Genomic DNA, 21747 nt, shown 5'->3' with positions numbered 1-21747 from the left:
GGCGAGAGGAAAAAAAGGGGAAAGCTCACCTTAGAAAAACAGGTCGTTTCGGCTGAAGCTCAGGCCTAAGAAGACTTTGTGAGCAGTAAATAAAATAAGAAAACTTAAAAAAAGGCAAAATTTCAACTAAGAAGATATGGGAAACAAAAATAAATCCCAGAGGAAAAATAAGTGTATCCCACGAGGGAAGCCACCAAAAATATCACAAATAATAATGGTTCTGAGAGGAGTCACTTCAAATGCATCTTCCCCTCACCACGGATGCAGCCTAATCCCATCCAGCGCCCCCAAGTTGGGTGGAAGTTTGTCTCAAGCTCTTAAAGAAATATTACACTGGGCAGCGTTTCCGCACCAAGCTCCATGGATGACATCAACCACACATGAGAAAAACCTGGCCTGCTTGTCCTCAGAGAAACAGCTTTACAGTTTTCACAACCTACATCAGAAATGCAGCCTTAGTGCTTAATCTTTAGAAAAAGATCACTCCATAAGTTTTTCAGCCACAAGGTGTCACCATATACAGTGCAATCCATTTAAGTGCACGTCGGATAAGCGCATGCTCTGTTTAACCACATGCCGTACTTTGGTCCCATTTTTGATGCCATCAATTTCTATGGGGCCAAACCGGTTTAGCGCACCACTGATAAGTGCAAGATTCGCTTACATGTATGGTTTAAGACCACTCCTCTGCAGGGAAGACTCCGCGTAAGCACGTGCACGGAATATGGAAGCCGATTGGCGCGTGACAACCAACGAGATTTCAAATTTACCGCCCTTTTAGCTGCCACAGGCAGAATAAGCAAAAGAATGTTGTTAAGAGTGTACGCTGGGATCGTTGTCGTCGCGGCAGAACTGTAAGACTAATACTGGCTGAACGAATAGAAGTTCTTAAAAAATTAGAAAACAAAGAAAGTCAAGCATCTATTGCTAAAGAATATGGTGTCAATCCCAGTTAAATTTCACATGTCTTGAAGCAGAAAGACCAGCTTCTGGAAGACTGGCAAAACAATACAAATCCACAACGGAAACGGAAGGGAAAAGCTGAGGCGGTAGAAGATGCTTTTCTTCGGTGTTTTTCTCAAGTCAGGAGCAGACAGTTTCCTGTCAGTGGTCCACTGCTTATGGAGAAAGCTAACCAGCTAGCTGAAAGTCTTGGACTAACTGAATTCAAAGCCACTGTTGGATGGTTGGAAAGATGGAAGGAGTGGAACAACATAAAATTCAAGAAACAGTATGCTGAAAAAGAAGACGTTGATGACTTTGGTGCTGAAAATTGGGTTGTTTCAGTTCTTCCTACCATCTTGAACGAGTTTGCACCTCGTGACATTTTCAATGCTGACAAAAACGGTCTCTACTGGCGAGCGATTCCTGTTGGAATACTTGCATTCAAACATGCCGAAACTACAGGAAGTAAAACGTCGAAGGACCGACTGACAATCCTCCTTTGCTGCAATATGGATGGGAGTGAGAAGTTGGACCCACTCGTCATTGGATAGAGCAAACAGCCCCGTTGCTTCAAGAAAGTTAAGCGACTTCCTGTGTCATACGAGGCTAACGCAAATTCATGGATGACTGGGGAAATTTGGAAGCAGTGGCTAAAGAAGTTAACTAGAATGCGGGCACAAAAGCGTCAGATTTTGTTGCTTTGTGATAATTGTGCTGCACACAGGGATGATGTCAGGCTGTCTAATGTCAAGGTGGTGTTCCTGCCACCAAACACTACCTCACTGATCCAACCTATGAATCAGGGCATAATAGCCAATTTCAAACAACATTATCGGGCTCTTGTGCTACTTCATCTGATGAGTGTTATGGATGACCAGACTGGCAAGGAAAAACGTGCTGTTGAACTGGCTCGTAATCTATCACTGTTGGATTCCCTACATATGCAGAAAGAAACTTGGAATCATGTTACACAGGCAACCATTGTGAACTGCTACAAGCGGGCAAGCTTTGTTAAGGATGTGGAGAGGGACGAAACAGATGCAGCTGTTGCAAACGTGTCAGATGAACAGGTTATTGACATCCCAGCCAGTGTTACTGAAGTTTCAATGCTACATAGCTGTTGATTACGATCTACAAACAGCTGACGACAGCACTGATGTTCAGATATGCGCCTACACGCAGGCAACAACGGCTGATGATGAAACAGAGGATGAAATGAGCAGCGAGGCACATGCTGACGAAATTCAACAACCTCCACCTGTCACTTCTGCAAGAGCACTGGAAAGTCTCAACACCGTGCGGGCCTATCTGAAGGCCACTGGATGTCAATGCTATGACAGTTTTTACTGTCTGGCAGACATAGTCTATGGAACTCACAGACCCATTAGTGTACAGAGGACTATAACTGATTACTTCAAGTAAGCCTAATGTCAGTTAAGGGAGACTGTATACTGTACGTATAATATTTATTGCATTTGTATCCCACATTTTCCCACCTATTTGCTGGCTCAATGTGGCTTACATAATTTTATTATTACATTGTCATTCCAGGCTATCAGTTATAGTTATTGGTAAGGTGCAGAGATTACAAAAGGAAAGTAAGAAGGAAGTGATTAGGGGATAAGTATAGAAGGTGTACGCTCCGGTTAACTGCATGCATTTCTTTGGTCCCAGACCCTTGCACTTAAGCGGATTGCACTTATTTGTTTTGTTTTTATCAGTTAGCAGTAATTTTCTTAATATAGTACCGATCGGGCCAGCAGCCATCTCTAGTAGCTACTCCAGTTGCAAGAGGAGGAGGGACTATATAGCAAGTTCAAAGAACACTTCGGGTTGGATACTCGGCAGAAATCGCCGCTGCCAACCCCGTCAAGCGTTAACAGGAAAATCAAAGGCAGTTGCAGCGTGAGCTATAGAAAGACTACATGCAACTTAAAATACCATTTTGTATTGTGAGTTCTGTATTGTTTTGCAAGTGAAAGTTACATCTTTACAGATTTATATTCCAGTAGCAGTGCATGAAAATAGGCCGCCCTTTGGATCTCGGTGAAACTTTTCGGGATCGTGGTGTATAAACACCTCAAACCCTCTTCTTCTACACCAGTACAGAACTCACCCTAGGTTTCTCAAACAGGACTAAGCTGACATAAATATACTCACCTCGCAATCGCTCACTCTCTAAAACAGTATTACCACCATCTTCATCGCCGCCAAATAACATTCAAAACTGGCGCGCAAAATCTCCAATGTGACGTCAGGATAAGTGTTCCAATCTGAAGCGGTAAAAGTTGTATTGGGCGGGGTAGTACCGTGCCTCTTTTTTTTTTTTTTTTTTTCCAACTTCCGGCTAACGAGTTGTACGGCGGTGGCGCGGCGAAACGTCTTCGTCTTGTATCCTCTGCGTAGTGGCGTCTATGTTGTCACTTCCGGAGCGTGGCTCCTCCTAGTGCCGCTAGCTGGAGAGATGGTGTTTTACTTCTTGAGCAATGGTAAGCGGGGAGCGAGACGAAAGACTTGTTCCTTTTTATTTTTTAATGGTCGCGTTACTTTCGTGTTGAGTGAGCTGTGCCACTTGGGATTAGTTTATGTTAAGGAACTGAGCTTCCGAAACCTCAGTATGCCTACAGTTACCATATGGCTCTAGAAAAAGGACACAGCTCCCCCCCCCCCCCCAAAGATTATGAGGTTCCGAAGCTCCCTATGGCTCTTAGTCAAACGCAAAGGTGTCATGAGCTAGGAAGGAGTTACTTCACTGCCGGGGGTGTAGCGGTTGCTGGTCGTCTGCACTTTGAATCATCTTAGTTTTTCAATTCTCATTCCCTGTGTGTGCTTTCTGTGCACTTTTCTGATCTGGAGAGGCAGTTTGAAAGGAGCGTTACTAAATGTTCTCTTAAAGTCAGATGCACAAAGCTTACTATGCTATTAACGTTTAATTTAGACTGGTTCTGGCTAGTCTAAAGCAAGCGATCAGGTAGCTAGTAAAGCACAAATGGGTTTGCTGTGGCTCTAATGAGTACTGTTTAGCAGCCACCCAGACCCCCATGCAAATGTATTACAATGAGCCTATTAGTATTCTAATGGGTATTCTGTGGGATGCACAGTTCCAGAGCAGTGTAATTTAAGGAGAAATTTTTAGGCTGCTTTGGAGCTGTTGGAGAGGAGGGAAGCACAAGTAGGCAGCTGCAAAAGGCTGCCTGCTTGTGCTTCCTACCTCTTGCCCCCACCCCATTGTGAACCTCTCCCATTTCAAAAATTTTCTTAATTTCCCTGGTGGTGCAATGGACCCTGACACCCCCCCCCCCGGCCCTCCCCAAATTATTTTTTATTTTCTCTGGTGGCCTAGTGAACTGGACCCCTTCCCCCCCACCTAGTGCATTATGGGATGTACGGGGCAGGACTAGGCACTGTAAGGAAAAAAAAAACACCTTATATAGTGTTTAGCCCTACCCAGTGCATCTCAGAATGCTCTGGGCAGGGCCTGGGCACCACCATTTTGTTTCAGGCAGGAGCTGCTGCTCCTGCCTCCACCTTCTAAAGGTATAGGGAGGGGTGCGGATTGGGAGGGAGGATGTACAGGGTTGTGGAAGAGATAGTAAAATGACTGCTATCGAATGGTTAGATATATTATCCCACTTGAATTATGAAATTTGTTAAAAGCAACCACAGGGAGGTATGGCATATTTCAATAGAAGGCTATACACCTAACAGTAGCTAATTGTATTCAGTTTTGAGGGCTGAGAAAAGAGGACCTGAATATGTATATCCAGAGCAAAGGGAGGGATAGGGGTGATATGATACAGATTACATTACAAACAAACTTATTAGAATTTACTAATATGCAGATCAAAGTGGTTTACAATAAATTGAACTTAGCACAGAGCTTGGTGAAAAAGAAAGGAGCTACAAATATTAATAGGAATGAATAATGAAACATATAAGACCAGCTCATGCAGAGGAGACAGGAACAAAATGTCCTTTGTTAAACTGTACAGCGCTGCGTAACCCTAGTAGCGCTTTAGAAAAAATGTTAAGTAGAATAGGGGTTAAGACAGGGGAAACATAGTGATCCAGCAACTAGCAGATTACTACTAACCAGAGTAGAGCCTAAACTGAGTCAGTGTTGAAAGAAAAAGCCACGTTTTCAGCGCAATTTTGAAGTTCTTCAATGATGCCACGTGAATATATAATGGGAGGGAATTCCATAAGGCAGGGCAGCAAAATAGCAAAATAAAAAGCAGAGTGCCATGTTGTTTCTAACTGGGCTTGCTTGGGGCCTAGGAGCACTATCTGGTGGTCATTAATCAAACAGAGGGAACATACAGGTGAGTAAGGAAAAGTGGTAGAACTATAGAACATAAATTGAGGTTGTGGGGTGGTACACTTAAGAATAATATCAAGAAATACTTTTTCATGGGGGAAGATGCCTAGAATGCCCTCCCACAGGAGGTGATGGTGATGAAAAAGATAACGGAATTCAAGAATGCATGGGATAAACATAAAGAATTTCTATATAGAAGAGAATGGAATCAAAGCAAAACTTCACCATGCTTAGGTGACAAATCTAGTAGTTGGGAAGTAAGACTAGTGCAGGCGTACTTCTATTGTCTGTGACCTTATGGTTAGACAGATCTGGTTGGGCTGGAATGAGCTTTGATGGCAACTTAAGTAGTTGAAAATTAAGCCAGTGCTGGGGCAGATACGGTCTGTGCCCTGAAAATGGCAAGAACAGATCAAGTATGCATATGCTATCATATCATATATATATACTGTGAGTTTATCTTTTTGTTCAGATTGGATGCATTATGGATGTCTTTAACTATTGTCTTCTATTATGTTACTATGTTACAGCAAATGTTTAGTGGAGAGAACTATATGAAAGCTTGCAATAATGATGAATTGCTGTCACATCAAAAATGGATCCTGTAGTTTGAAAAAACAATAAACATTAGATGTTACTCATATAGGTCCTTGAAGTAGTCTAGTAGTGGTGTAGTGAACTGCAGACAGGTGGACCCAGGCTCCTACTTCCCCCTGTTACACTTGTGAAGGAAACTGTGAGCTCTCTAAAACTCACCAGAAACCCACTCTCTCCACATATAGGTGCCCCCTTCACCCGTAAGGGCTGTGGTAGTGGTGTAGAGTTGGGGGTAGTGGGTTTTGGGGGGCTCAGCACACAAGGTAAGGGAGCAATGGTCAGATGAGTACCTGGGAGCATTTTATGACGTCCACTGCAGTGCCACCTAGGGTGCCCTATTGCTGTCCTGGGATGTCAGGGGGACCAGTCTACTAAAAATGCTGGCTTCTCCTACATCCCAATGGCTTGATTTTGTGCGTTTTGCACTTGGATGTTTTTTTTTTTTTTTGGGGGGGGGGTCGAAAATGGACCCCCCCCGCCCCCCCCCCCCCAAAAAAAAAAAAATTCCAAATCATCCATAAAACAAAACGTCCAAATCATTTTTCAGAAAAAGACATTTTTCTTTTTCGAGGACCTTCTTTCATATTTAGATTTTGGACGTTTTTTTACAAAACGTCCAAGCTCAGACTTAGACGTCATATCGAAAATGCCCCTCCACATGCGTGAGCAGGTGATGTGAGTGAAAGGGCAGTTTTTGAAGGAGCAGTTCCCTAATTGCTTTGTTTCAGTGTATCGATGTTCTGCTTTAATTGCTAGAACTGCCTCTTCTATGAAAATGTGTTGGGTCATTTTGGGAGGGGGAGTAACTTAGTTTCCCTGTAATCAATAGAAATAAAACATGGGAAAGAAAATAAGATGATACCTTTTTCATTGGACATAACTTAATACATTTCTTGATTAACTTTCGAAGGTTGCCCTTCTTCGTCAGATCGGAAATAAGCAAATGACCATATATATAAGTGAAACATCAAAGCATTTCAGTGGCAGTCTAACAGGATGGGGGTGGATAGTTTCCCTGGAATCCCATAGTATCATCTGGCCTTTGTGTGTGTGTGTGTGGGGGGGGGGGGGGGGAGCCAAATTTGGTCCTGTCGCATTCAGTTTCAGAGTTATTTTGCTGTTGGATAGACACTTTCAACCCCTCATGTATATGTTTTTTTCCCAACATTCTATGGGGTTGAAAATTAAAAAAAAAAACATCCCAGTATTTACTGTTGGGTTCAGACAATTCTCATATATGTTTTGCAAATAAATACTGAATGACCACCTCTCTTGGTGAACATAACATTAGTATTTAGTATGTAAGATTCTTGACAAGGGAGACTGTTAGCATTAAATCATGATATACATATGCATCCAAAAGAAAATGTTGTTTCTCCACAGAATTCACTTACTAGCCAGAAGTTGGAAAGAATCACAGGAGCTTACCCGCCCAGGTTCTGTGCAGTCAGCAGTAAATAAAATTAAAAAATTAAAAAAAAAAAGAAAGAAACTTTGGTGCAATGGGACACAAGCACACTTCATATAGGGGATCTATTAATAAAGCTTAGCTTGAGTTATCTGCAGCAGGGCCCATTTTATTCCTATGGGCCCTGCTGCAGATAACTTGAGCTAAGCTTTATTAATAGACCCCCATAGTAATTTATAACAGAGAGAGAGAGAAACTGTTGTTTTGTTCCTCTGAACAATCATAAGAAAGTTCTGTATTTGCAACTGAAATGGCATTTTTATATGGTGTAATTCATAGTTCTTATATTGGTTGTTGTATAGCATGCTTGACTTTCTCCATTCTGCCTGTTTTTGGTAAAGTGAGCACATACTTTCTTGAATAAGTTGTGTAAGGATCACTTTTTTTTTTTTTTAATGGCCACTGACTAGCTTTTAGATCTTGAGTTCTGATCACTTCTGAGCAGCGTTAAATTTAAACCAGTAATTAAAAAAAAAAAAAAAATCTAACCCCTTGAGCTGTCCAGATCCCCTCGATTTATAACTTTATTAAGTAACTAGGAAAAAATGCCCGTTTCTGAGCGGAATGAAACGGGCGCTAGCAAGGGGCCCCCTCCCTCCGTCCCTCGAAGCTACTTGCCTTGTTCGCTGTGGGCCGTTTCGGCCCTCGAGTGTCAATAGCTCCGCCCTCGACGTCATGACGTCTTGACGCGAGGGCGGTGCAGACACTCCAGGGCACACCGGATATCTCGGGCGCCTCAACTTCCGTGGAGGCTTCAGAACGTTGGGGTTGCCTTTTATATATATAGATAGATAGAAAATAGAAGATAGATATAGATACCTTTCAGCTGTCTCTCTGTAGTGCTTCTGTAATTTCCAAGACAACTTATGTAGTTCTGTTTGTTAAAATGACTTGCACATTACTGAATAGTTTCCAGATAAAGAGCTCTGACATGAGCAGATCTTTTCACGTTAATGAAGTTAGTTACCCTGATAGCTCCTCAACACACTGAGTAAGTGGGAGAGATGTCTGAGAGGGACTGATGCATACTGCAAAACTGTTTTTATTTGTAGTCTTGATAAGTTGTGATACCTTTTAAGAAAGGACTTTGTGATCTCAAACTCATGTGCTACTTTTTTGTTGTTGTTTTGTTTTTGCTCTTTTAAAAAGGTATCCCAACCTGTCAAGACTCCAGATTTCTCCAGGACCAGCATGACTCCTAGCGATACCTTTTTTTTTTATTATTTGCATAAAATGTATGCACATCTGTATGACTGTTTTGCTTTTTCTTTTATCTCCCTTTCTTAGTTGTTTCCCCTGCTTATACTATTTACATGGGAAAGGATAAATATGAAAGTAAGTCTTCATTTCCTGTAAGTTATTACAACTTTTAATTGTATTTATTGTTACTACATTTTGTTAACATTTAATTGTTGGTTTAAGGCTGGAAAAGTATTTAAGGTGTCTGTTTCCAGAGTTCAGTGGCAGGGGGGCTGTCTTAAGGAGATGTGGGTGCTCTCCACCTTTACCCCTCCTTATGGCATTGTGGTCATTGGTTATTCCTTGGCTCTCTCATTGCACAAGCATCCCCTTCAGCCAATGGGAGGGGAGCAGTACTTTTTCCATGGCCTCTTTCCCTATAGCTGCCTCTTCCTCTGCAAGCTATTTGTGAAGCGTGAACCGCATTTGGTGGGTCCCATGAGGCTACAAAACCCTACATTATTCAAACTGCAAATTGAGCCAACAGAGGAGGAGGCAGTAAGTGCAGGGATGACTTGCTGCTCTTCTCCCGCAGGCCAGTGTGGATTATTCCAGGGCCAGAGAGAGGCTGGAAGCTGCAGGAGCATGGGGCCCAGAACAGTTGTTCGCTTCCTTGCCTCCCCCCCCCTCCCCCGCCCCTGTTAAAATAAAAAAAAAAAAACTTACCTGGCAGCACAGGGTTACTCCAGGCCAAAGCTCCTCTATTTGAGCCAGCCGCCACTTTATTCAGCAGGATATGAGCTGCCAAAGACAGTTCTTTTCAAACCTGAGATGACGCTAGGTGCCATGTACTAAAATTTAGTTATCGGGGTGCCTAAATGTCATACCTTGGACTTGTTATGTATCACTGAAAGTTCTGGGATTCCTGACTGAGCTGAACAATTACTTCTCGATCTCTATGCTGAATGATGTGTTCTCAGGCACAAATCTTAATCTCTGGTAGGGCTACAAAGCTTTGAAAAGAGTTGTAAAAACAAATTTACTTGTATACTTTGTAATATGTGCTATTTGTGCTATCGATGTTTAAAAATTATTACAGTACTTTTCTTCTAAATGCCTGGTTATTTAGATCCAGTGTTTCCTTTTTTGGGGTGAACCTAGCAATGTTGTCCTACCTCTTTGGCCTTCTAGCTAGGGTTCTGCTACTATGAATCTTCCTTTACAGCTTTCTGGGAGGAAGGATGTTTTCCACTTTTTGTTCTCTCGCTGTCTCTTCCTCCTATGGCTCCACCATCATAGTTAGGAGCTCAGTCACAGAAGAAAAAACCTCCACGGATGAAGCAACCAAGTGCAAAACAGTAGAGGAGACAAAAAAGAAGGAACGTCTCACAGATGGTGTTCAAATCCTCTTTATTGACTCTTCCAAAAAAGCAACAGTCGTGTCGGGTCTTCTTTGCTGTGGGTTTTTTTTTTTTAAGAGTCAATAAAGAGGATTTGGACAAAATCTGCGAGATGTTCCTTCTTTTTTGTCTCCTCTACTGTTTTGCACTTGGTTCCACCATCATAGTAACAGCTCTCAGTAAGAGGTCATGGATCCCGGTCTCTTCAAAATTATCTATGTGCAGCCAAAGAAAGCCTAAATTTAAACCTAGGCAACTGCATAGCATGGTAAATTTTGAAGGTACAAAGTTAACTGTTCTAAACAGAAATCTGATGCCCTTGCTTTAGGACAGTGCTGTGTGATATTTGGAGATTAATCTCCTCACCCTACCCTCTTAGATCTCATTTATGGCACAATAAGGGACAAACATCTTACATCCAGCCCTTCGTCCAATCATGTGGAGCAGTGATAATTGATGTTCCCTGTCCCTCTAGCCTGTTAAAACTGTCTTTGCAACATCCGTATTCCCTTACTGGGACTGTGAATGAAAGTTCTTGCTACATTGGTCCTCACACAGGAAGTAGGCAGTGCTAGTGGCTGGTCCATGTTGCATTTGTATTCTCAGACAGTACTGGGTTTTTATAAAATTGCCCATCATATCTGTTGAAAGAATACATACGTAGTATCATTTCATATATATTTTTGCTGCTGTATTGAGAAGTATTCCTGGGGTGTGTAACTAGTATGCATGTATTTAAAGAAAAAGTAGCTGAGCACATTAGCAGGTGTAAATTTACTGGGCTGATTTTCCATGTAAAATTACATGCATTGTTTTACTTTTAAAATTTGGAAAGCCCACAGATGATAAAGATATCACATACAAGAAGAAAGTTATAAAATTACTCCCTTTAAATGAATTAACAGTAAGGTATTATACCACTGATAGCTAGATTTACTAAAAGGCACTACCAGCATGTTTTTTAGGGGTCCTTTTACTAAGCTGCATTATGGAGTGGCCCCAAAGAGCATTCTTACGCAGGTTTTTCTCACACGCTAAGGCCATTATTACTGCAGCAGTAAAATGGTTGATTTTCCCTTTTTTTGCATTAATGGCCACGTGCTAATGTCGCCATTAGTGCGCAGCTATTAAAAATAAATTACTGCGTTGGCATTTACCAACTATAACTTCAGAGGAGCCTTGTAATTTAGGTTCTGGCTTTCTTCATATACTTAAATTAGAGAACCATTAATTTAGAGATGGAGAATTTTGTGACCTTTTACACTTGACGCATACTAAGATTTGTTTTGATAATTAGCATTTAAGTCTATCTTGTTGTAGATGTGGTGGATTAGCTTTGTGGGTGTGAAGTCATTGCATTGTTGGAGATTCTGCAGGAGAGTGATTATAGGAAATGGAATATTTAGCTCATCCCATCCTCTGAGTAAACAGATTTCCATGAAGTAGAGTGGCTATGAAGGTATGCTGCTCATCAGTTTCTTGCTGCATATTCAATAGCATATAACTCTTTAAGCTGGTTGCTTCTTTAGTTGGTATATAGTGTACATTCTTAACTTGCTATTAAAAATAAGCATTGCCTGTCCTGTGACAGGAATGAGGTGCAGCACTGTGGTAGGTAAGCCAGACCCATGTAGTCTGGACATTTTTCATTTCTGTTGAAAGACCTATTTAGTCTAGCTTTATCCTCCGTTTCCCTTCTATGTGCTCTCTCAAATTTGAGTACTGGTTTTGCCTTTACTATCCTCAATATGGAGGCTGTTCCATGCATCCATCCATCACCCTCTTCTGTAATGAAATACATATAACCAGGGCTGTGGAGTAAGTACACCAAACCTTCAACTCACTCTGACTCCAATTGATATTAGGCTTTAAATTTTTTGTTCTGGATCTAAAGTACTGGTAAATATAATATCTTTTTCCTGATCTACAGTACTGGTAAACATAAGTATTTTGTATAAAATGATAAATTTACCATATATTGTACATTTTTTTTATTTTGAAGCTGCAGTCAGTACATTTTTACCAACTGCGACTCAACTGGGATCTGGTGTCATGAGCCTTCATTCACAGCTCCCTGAAGACGTTTTCCCCCCCTATTTTATAATCCTTCCTAACCCACTTAGTCAAGTTATCACTGCGACAGTCCTCATCCTGGGGTCATAAGCCAGAGCTTAATCTAGAAACTTTAAACCTGACCACTAAGTGCCACTGTTGTGCAACGACTCCCTGATCGCTGGTCTTGTGTGTGCTTCCTCTGCCCGGACTGACCCAGGCATGGAAAGTCACTCGAGAATCAAAACTCTTGGATCAGCCTAGAAATATTTCCACATGTTATTTTTTTCACCTCATACTGTGACACTCTTGTTACTACTACTTAACAAAGAAAGTTCTTTGTCCTGAGAAACTCTAGAAATATTTTTGCTCCCAAAAGCTTGGCAATTAAGCGTGAAGGTTGACTATTTGTGTCTTTGTTCAGAAAAATGAACATGTGCAAAGTATTACAGGTCTCACAGCTCTGTGCTCTGACCTCTTGCCTATGCTTAGAGGAGCAGCTGCGAAGGTCAAAAATTTACATCAGGTGTGGATGCTGTTCAAAAATACCATCCCGGAAGCCCAGGCCAAATGTATTAAAAAAAAAAAAAAAGGAGGACGGAAGATCAAACGATAGCTGGCAGTGAGATGAAGGAAGCTATTAGAGCTAACAGAAAATCCTTCAGAACGTGGACGAAGGATCCAACTGAAAATAATAGGAAACAGCATAAAGAATGGCAAGTCAAATGCAAAGTACTGATAAGGAAGGCAAAGAGAGACTTTGAAAAGAAAATTGTGTTGGAGGCAAAAACGCATAGTAAAAACTTTTTTAGGTATATTAAAAGCAAGAAGCCGGCAAAAGAATCAGTTGGACCGTTGGATGACCCAGGGGTAAAAGGGGCACTTGGGGACGACAAGACCATAGTGGAGAGAGTAAATGAATTCTTTGCTTTTGTTTTCACCAAGAAAGATATGGGAGAGACACCAGTGCCAGAAATGGTATTCAATGATGACAAATCGGAGAAACTGAATCAAATGTCTGTAAACTTGGAAGATGTAATTGGGCAATTTGACAAATTGAAGAGTAGCAGATCACCAGGACCGGATGGTATACATCCCAGAGTATTGATAGAATTGAAAAATGAACTTGCAGAACTAAATATTGTTAGTAATATGTAATTTATCTTTAAAATGAAGCGTGGTACTGGAAGATTGGAGGGTGGCCAATGTAATGTTTAAACTTGTACAGCGCTGCGTAACCCTGGCAGCGCTATAGAAATGCTAAGTAGTAGTAGTAGTAATGCAGATTTTTAAAAGGAGTTCCAGAGGTGATCCAGAAAATTACAGACCAGTGAGCCTGACTTTGCAAGATCGCAGCTGGAAGCCTCGGCGCCATTTTAAAAGAGCATAGAGGAGAGGATCGGCAGCGGGCAGGAAAGAGTGAGGATCTTTCCTTCCCCAAAGAAGCCACTAGAGTACCTCAACATATGTGCTGGGAGGGCACCCTGCGCTCGGGGGAGGGAAGGCGCTTCCTTGGGTATCCTGCAGGACCTGGGACCATCCCCACAGGATCCCTGCAGACATGGAGGGGATCTCTGCGGGATTCCCGCTATCCCTGTTCCCATTCAGCTCTCTAGTCCATCCCTGTGGATCTCGGTCCATCGACCTGGAAGGGATCCCCGCGGGATTCCAGATTCCATGATGCTCTCTGTTCTCTCAAGTCTTATCTGCTGCCATGGCTTTTTTTTTTTTAATTAAACTTTTACTCTGTGTACTAAATGTGCTAATTTAATTGTAGTGGATGAGGAAAACACCTCAGAAGCTCAGCCTGTGGAGTTTGTAGTATACCACAGTAGCTGGGCAAACCTCCTCATAGGTCTAAATTTGTTTTATGCGCTAAAATTGAACAAAATGCACTGCTGCTTCTATCATTTTTCTCTTTAGCACCATTGCACTAATTTGAGCTAAGGGAAAAGCTGAAGTTGCAGCTGATAGCGCAGTATTGTGTTTGGTGGAAACTTGGCAGTTAAATATAATTTCTATGAGGCACAAATGAATTTATTGCAGTGTGCATCTTTGACTTTTGCTTGTGTTTTTCATGTCTGGAGACTGAGTATGAGCCGAAATCTGACGGCAGGATGAATCTAGTTTTTGAACTTGGAGAAGATGTTTGATGTATTTTAGCATAGTAGACGGTATAGAAACATTAATCAAAATTAGAAAAAACTCTATTATTGACAGGAAAAATATGCACTCATCCAGACCTTTTCATGAGATGGACTGGGCCCCCGAGTCCTCGCAACCAAATGCTTGAAGAAAAAAATGAGTTTTTAATAATATAACTCCACCCCCCTCCCACCAGATAACGAGAGAGAGCTCATTGCGCAGCATCAGGGCGACAAAATAGAAAGCTGCATGTCGTGTTGATTCTAGATGAGCCAAGGAATGATGTGTGATGGCAAAAACACTGGTGAGCCCTATATGGCATGCAAAGGATTTTGAACCATGATCAATAGGGAATAGGTAGATAATGATAGGGCCGGAAGCTGATATATTACCCTTTAATGCATCTTCTTTCTTTTACTGTAGATGAAGATCTCATAAAGTATGGCTGGCCTGAAGATATCTGGTAAGTCCCTGATGGAAGCATTTCATTCTGTGAGAAGTTCTTCATCAAGTATAGATGAAAGGCTGAGATAAGACAGACTGATCTTGCATCTGCTGCCATATGCACTGACATGGTATCAAACATATAAATGGCAAGTGACCGACTCACCTGGAAATGCGCAGTAGAGACTTCCCTCTCTGTCCCGCCCTCGCGTCAAGACGTGATGACGTCAGAGGGCGGAACAGAGAGGGAAACGGAGTCGGACTGTCAGACGCTGCCGCTGGAGCCTGGAAACGAACATCGCATGCACCAACCTCCACCCCCCCCCCCCCCCATCCCCGCCGCCGCTCCCTCCCCCTCTGTGCCGGGTCCCCTGCACTGACCTGTCAGCGTCTTTCACCTCCGTGTGGACGCGCTGCAGGCAGCAGCAGAGCGATCTGCTGCTGCCTGCAGCGCTTGCACACGGAGGTGAGAGGCGCTGTCAGGTCAGTGCAGGGGGCCCGGCACGGAGGGGGGAGGGAGCGGCGGCAAGGAGGGTAGCTGGAAATCTCGCCCGTTTTAACGGGCTTAACGGCTGGTAGTTCTAATATGCCACTACTGGTGTCACATAGTAACATAGTAGATGACGGCAGATAAAGACCTGTATGGTTCATGTTACAAGAACTTTCTTCCTGCTAAACTGAATGCTGGCCTGTCATCAGATTTTGTTGCATGGTGCTGTGCTAAGAGTCTTTTCACTTACTAGCCCTGTGAGACTGCTGGAGTAGTGCATTGTAGCAAGATATTGGTTGGGAGGTAAACATGCCACTCCATGGAAATACTAATTTCTTATTATCCCACCAGACCAGTTCAGATGCTTGGGTTTGTGCTATCCTGTTTGTCACAGTGAGTTATGTCATCAGTTAAGAATCCTGTGCAACCCCTTGGCCAACCAATATTTCTCAGTCTTCAGCATGTGGTAGGTTTAGCATCCTGTGCAGCTTCTGATGGTCTGCTAGGGCATTGTTGTGTATCTCTTAGTCATGGTTAAAATAAAAGGGGTTCATAGAGCTGAGGGCTCTTCATGTGGCATTAAAACAAAACCTTTCTAATGTGGCTATTCTCTCAGCCTGGGTTTGTTAACACCTGGTGGTCCCAAGTCCCTGTTTCCCCCTCCATTCTCTCCATCCACTCCTTGTGCTTCAGATCTTTCCTTGTTGGGAAACACTTGAGTGGCCAAACTAAATTTCTGCTCAACAGACATTTTTCACTAGCAATTAATTTAATTATACCTTATTTTCTTTAGTGTTCGCTAGTCATTTTTCCTGAAGAATGTACAGAGTTATTTCTTTGGTGTCTTTTTTTTTTTTTTTTTCCTGTTTTACTTTATCCCTCAGGGCACCTCAGCTGTGCAGGGTTGTTCTTTTATTATGGCAAGCTGCAGGGTAAAAACAGGCACTGTTCTGTGTATGGGGCACATCAGCCAGCTGGGCATGTAAAGAAAAGTTTGCAGCTTCCAGTCTATTGCCTCTTAAGGGCTATTGGATGAGCATTGTTCAGGTTTCTCAAGTCAGACACAAGCACCAGTTAACGTGACTGAGGCAGCCATAGACCTTTGCAAGGAACCACTGCCACAACTAATTTCTGAGAAGTTCTGAGAGAAGAAGACATTTCTCTGGTAAGTGACATTATTTTGCTCTGTGCTTGGTAACTTAAAGATTGGGTTTAAAAGAGGAATTGTAGGATATTGATACACACAAAATTAAAAAAAAAAAGTACCTTCAACTTTATTAATTAGTCTCCATACTCTTTCCCCCCTAGTTTTAAAACTTGAAATTTTCTGCCACACAGCATTAACAGATAGACTGTAGAAGGAACAGCAGGGCCATGTTCAGTCTAAGAAAAAAAAAAAGAGAGAAACAAGCATTATTAACTAGTTTCCATAGTGTACAACTCTTTATCCCATAGTTTTAAACTGCATATATTCATCTGATATACCTAGTGCCTTAAGTTTTAATTAAATAACTCTATAATATTAAGATGCAGACAGAAGTCCAGCAGCGAGAGGGGTGCTATCCAGTCTTTTGCATTGAGTGCCACATGGGTCATTCCATGTCAAGTGGTCTGATTTCAGAGAAGTGCCCTGCTCGACCATCACGTATTTCGATGAAATTTTCTGTGAACATTCATACATGTACCCAATGAACATTGGTAAAGTTTTACGTTCGCCGATGCAATACTTGCTGAGATATAGTAATCTGTTTGACCCCATACTGCAGCCTTCTATGGTATGACTCCGAGATTTCGGCAACTTTGAGACACTGTATTTCCGGCAATATTTTGTTCAGAGAAACAAAACTTGGCCATCTTGTACAACTTTTTGCACTCTATTAAACAAAATAATAAATAAAAAACCTTCATGAGCGATTTCCATGAAGAAAACTTGGAGCAAACTTGGTCCAAAAAATGGCTGGCAAAATCCCAGAACAGTAAAACCTTTATTAGGAAAAAGGAGTGGATTTTTCCAAGTCCATCTTAATAGCTTATGTGCTTTTATTTTAGGAAATTATCCAAACCTTTTTCAAAACCTCTTTAGCTAACTGCTTTTACTTCATTCTCTAGCAACAAGTTCCAGAATTTAATTACATGTTAAGTGAAGAAATATTTTCTCCAATTTGTTTTAAATTTGCTACTTACGGGCTCATTTTCGAAAGAGAAGGACGTCCATCTTTCAACATAAGTCGGAAGATGGACGTCCTCCCAGGGACCTCCAAATCGGTATAATCGAAGCTCGATTTAGGACGAATTCAACTGCACTCCGTCGCAACGAGGGCCAAGGTTCAAGGGGGCGTAGCGAAGGCGGGACTTGGGCGTGCCTAACACTTGGATGTCCTTGACCCATAATCGAAAAAAACAAGGGCGTCCCTGACGAGCACTTGGACGTCTTCTCCCGGACCTGTTTTTCTTACAACTATGGCACAAAAAGGTGCCTGAAATGACCAAATGACCACTGGAGGGAATCGGGGATGACCTCCCCTTACTCCCCCAGTGGTCACCAACCCCTCTCCCATCTTTCAAACATCTTTCAAAATACTTTGTGCCAGCCTTAGATGTCATACTCAGGTCCTTGACAGCAGTATGCAGGTCCCTGGAGCAGTTTTAGTGGGTGCAGATCACTTCAGACAGGCAGACCCAGCCCTATCCCCCCCTACCTGTTACATTTGTGGAGGAAACAGCGAGCCCTCCAAAACCCAGCACAAACCCACTGTACCCGTATCTAGGTGCCCCCTTCACCCGTAAGGGCTATGGTAGTGGTGTACAGTTGTGGGTAGTGGGGTTTTGGGGGGCTCAGCACACAAGGTAAGGGAGCCATTTTCCTGGGAGCAATTAATGAAGTCCACTGCAGTGCCCCCTAGGGTGCCTGGTGGGTGTCCTGGCATGTCAGGGGGGATCAGTGCACTACAAATGCTGGCTCCTCCCACGCCCATATGGCTTGCATTTGGTCATTTTTGACATGGACATCTTTGGTTTTGAAAATCGCCGAAAATCAGAACCGTCCAAATCTAGGGACAGCGAAATTTAAGGATTTGAAACGAAAGATGGACGTCCATCTTGTTTCGAAAATACAGGTTTCCCCACCCCTGGATTTGGACGTTTTGCAAGGACGTCCAAATCGCAACTTGGACGTCCCTTTCGAAAATGCCTCTCTTAGTAGCTCATTGCATGCCTCCTAGTTCTAGTATTTTTGGAAAAAGTAAACAAGCAATTCATATCAACCCGTTCCACTCCACTCAGTATTTTATAGACCTCTGAAGAGCCCTAGCTGCTGTAGCCTTTCTTCATAGGGAAGTCGTTCCACCCCCTTTATTATTTTCATCGCCCTTCTCTGTACCTTTTCTAATTCCACTATTTCTTTTTTGAGATGCTGTGACCAGAACTGCATACAGTATTCAAGGTGTGGTCACACCATAGAGCACTACAAAGGCAGTATAACACTCATTTTTGTTTTCCATTCCTTTCCTAATAATTCCTAACAGTCTATTTGCTTTCTTAGCCTTCTGCACACTGAGCAGAGGGTTTCAATGTTTCATTGGCGATGACACCTAAATCCTTTTCCTGGGTGGTAACGTCTAATGTGGAACCTTGCATCAAGTAGCTATAGTTTGGGTTCCTCTTTCCCACATGCATCACTTTGCACTTGCTCACATTAAACGCCATCTGCCATTTGGATTCCCAGTCTCGTAAGGTCCTCTTGCAATTTTTCACAATCCTCTTCTGATTTAACAACTTTGAATACATTTGTGTCATCAGCAAATTTAATTATGTCATTAGTTATTCCCATCTCTAGCTCATTTATAAATATATTAAAAAGCAGCGGTCCCAGCACAGTCCCCTGGGGAACCCTACTGTCTACCTTTCTCCATTGGCTCTTTGGCAAAGAATATGGCTCTCCCCATAGCTGTTTGACATTACTCAGAAATTGGTCAGAAGGTATTACTTCAAAATCCTGCCTCGGTAAATTGTTTTAAGGGATGTATATACAGTGCAATCCGCTTAAGTGCAAGGGTCTGGGACCAAAGAAATACATGCAGTTAACCAGAGTGTGCACTTAACTGTTGTGACCCAAAGAAGCTTGACATCTGATAAACATATGTACAGTATGCAGTCTCCGTTAACTGACGTTATACAGTCTCCGTTAACTGACGTTATACAGTCTCCGTTAACTGACGTTAGGCTTACTTGAAGTAATCAGTCATAGTCCTCTGTACACTCTTGTGTCTGTGAGTTCCATAGACTACGTCTGCCAGACGGTAAAAACTGTCATAGCACTGACATCCAGTGGCCTCCAGATAGGCCCGCACGGTGTTGAGACTCTCCAGCACTCGTGCAAAAGTGACAGGAGATTGTTGAATTTTGTCAGCATGTGCCTCGCTGCTCATTTCATCATCTATTTCATCATCAGCTGTTGTTGCCTGCGTGTAGGCGCATATCTGGACATCAGTGCTGTTGTCAGCTGTTTGTAGATCGTAATCAACAGCTACATAGTGATGAAACTCCTCTTCAGTAACACCGGCTGGGACGTCAATAGCCTGTCCATCTGATGTGCTTGCAACAGCTGCATCTGTTTTGTCTCTCTCCACATCCCTAACAAAGCTTGCCCGCTTGTAGCAGTTCAAAATGGTTGCCTGTGTAACATGATTCCAGGCTTCTTTCTGCATATGTAGGGAATCCAACAGTGATAGATTACGAGCCAGTTCAACAGCACGTTTTTCCTTGCCAGTCTGGTCATCCATAACACTCATCAGATGAAGTAGCACAAGAGCCCGATAATGTTGTTTGAAATTGGCTATTATGCCCTGATTCATAGGTTGGATCAGTGAGGTAGTGTTTGGTGGCAGGAACACCACCTTGACATTAGACAGCCTGACATCATCCCTGTGTGCAGCACAATTATCACAAAGCAACAAAATCTGACGTTTTTGTGCCCGCATTCTAGTTAACTTCTTTAGCCACTGCTTCCAAATTTCCCCAGTCATACATGATTTTGCATTAGCCTCGTATGATACAGGAAGTCGCTTAACATTCTTGAAGCAACGGGGCTGTTTGCTCTTTCCAATGACGAGTGGTTCCAACTTCTCACTCCTATCCATATTACAGCAAAGGAGGATCGTTAGTTGGTCCTTTGACATTTTACTTCCTGTAGTTTTGGCTTGTTTGAATGCAAGTATTCCAACAGGAATCGCTCGCCAGTAGAGACCATTTATGTCAGCATTGAAAATGTCACGAGGTGCAAACTCGTTCAAGATGGTAGGAAGAACTGATATAATCCAATTTTCAGCACCAAAGTCACCAGCGTCTTGTTTTTCACCATGCTGTTTCTCGAATTTTATGTTGTTCCTCTCCTTCTATCTTCCCAACCATCCAACATTGGCTTTGAATTCAGTTAGTCCAAGACTTTCAGCTAGCTGATTAGCTTTCTCCATAAGCAGTGGACCACTGACAAGAAACTGTCTGCTCCTGACTTGAGAAATCCACCGAAGAAGAGCATCTTCTACATCCTCAGCTTATCCTGCCCGTTTTCGTTTCCGGTGTGGATTTGTATTGTTTTGCCAGTCTTCCAGAAGCTGGTCTTTCTGCTTCAAGACACGTGAAATTTAACTGGGATTGAACCATATTCTTTAGCAATAGATGCTTGACTTTCTTTGTTTTCTAATTTTTTAAGAACTTCTATTCGTTCAGGCAGTGTTAAAGTCTTACAGTTGCGCGATGACGACAACTCCAGTGTACACTCTTAACAACATTCTTTCGCTTCTTCTGCCTGTGGCAGTTAACCAATGAGATTTCAAATTTACCGCCCTTTGTCATGCGCCAATTGGCTTCCATATTCCGCACTTGCGCTTATGCGGAGTCTTTCCTGCAGAGGAGCGGTCTTAAACCATTCATATTAGTGAATCTTGCACTTATCAATGGTGCGCTAAACTGAAGTTTGTCCCCATAGAAATTGATGGTGCTAAAAACGGGACCGAATTATGACATGCAGTTAAACAGAGCTTGCGCTTATTCGACGTGCACTTAAATGGAGTGCACTGTATACTTTTTTTTTTTTTTAGTGATGATTTTAGTGAAACTGGTGTTTTTTCTGAACCCAAGGTTCCTAGGCTTTCTGAGGATCGTCCTAAGTTGTCTTTGGCAGTTAACCAATGAGATTTCAAATTTACCGCCCTTTGTCATGCACCAATTGGCTTCCATATTCCGCACGTGCGCTTATGCGGAGTCTTTCCTGCAGAGGAGCGGTCTTAAACCATTCATATTAGTGAATCTTTCACTTATCAATGGTGCACTAAACCGAAGTATGGCATGCAGTTAAACAGAGCATGCGCTTATCCGACGTGCAGTTAAATGGAGTGCACTGTATACTTTTTTTTTTTTTTTTTAAGTGATGATTTTAGAGAAACTGGTGGTCTTTCTGAACCCAAGGTTCCTAGGCTTCATGAGGATCATCCCAAGTTGTCTTTTGCAGTTAACCAATGAGATTTCAAATTTACCACCCTTTGATGCGCCAGTTGGTTTCCATATTCCGCACTTATCCGACGTGCACTTAAATGGAGTGCACTGTATACTTTTTATTTTTTTTTAGAGATGATTTTAGAGAAACTGGTGGTCTTTCTGAACCCAAGGTTCCTAGGCTTCATGAGGATCATCCCAAGTTGTCTTTTGCAGT

The 21747-nt window shown here is 42.4% G+C and overlaps 2 protein-coding genes across 2 annotated transcripts in view; one reads left to right on the top strand and one right to left on the bottom strand.

Moving 5' to 3' along the window:
- ESCO2 (establishment of sister chromatid cohesion N-acetyltransferase 2) overlaps positions 1-3190 on the bottom strand; it is a 146292-nt gene extending 143102 nt beyond the window's left edge. Inside the window, exon 1 of the mRNA XM_030198671.1 lies at positions 3106-3190. The gene's annotated coding sequence lies outside the window, so the exon portion shown is untranslated. The remainder of the gene's footprint in view (positions 1-3105) is intronic.
- Positions 3191-3338: 148 nt separating this feature from the next.
- CCDC25 (coiled-coil domain containing 25) overlaps positions 3339-21747 on the top strand; it is an 87245-nt gene continuing 68836 nt past the window's right edge. Inside the window, exons 1-3 of the mRNA XM_030198670.1 lie at positions 3339-3434; positions 8616-8663; positions 14528-14567. Of these exons, the coding sequence (XP_030054530.1) occupies positions 3410-3434; positions 8616-8663; positions 14528-14567 (113 nt within the window). The 5' untranslated portion in view covers positions 3339-3409. The remainder of the gene's footprint in view (positions 3435-8615; positions 8664-14527; positions 14568-21747) is intronic.

This window comes from Microcaecilia unicolor, chromosome 3 (assembly GCF_901765095.1).
Source record: "Microcaecilia unicolor chromosome 3, aMicUni1.1, whole genome shotgun sequence".
Classification (NCBI taxonomy): Eukaryota; Metazoa; Chordata; class Amphibia; order Gymnophiona; family Siphonopidae; genus Microcaecilia; species Microcaecilia unicolor.
This window is presented reverse-complemented; position numbering and strand designations above follow the sequence as displayed.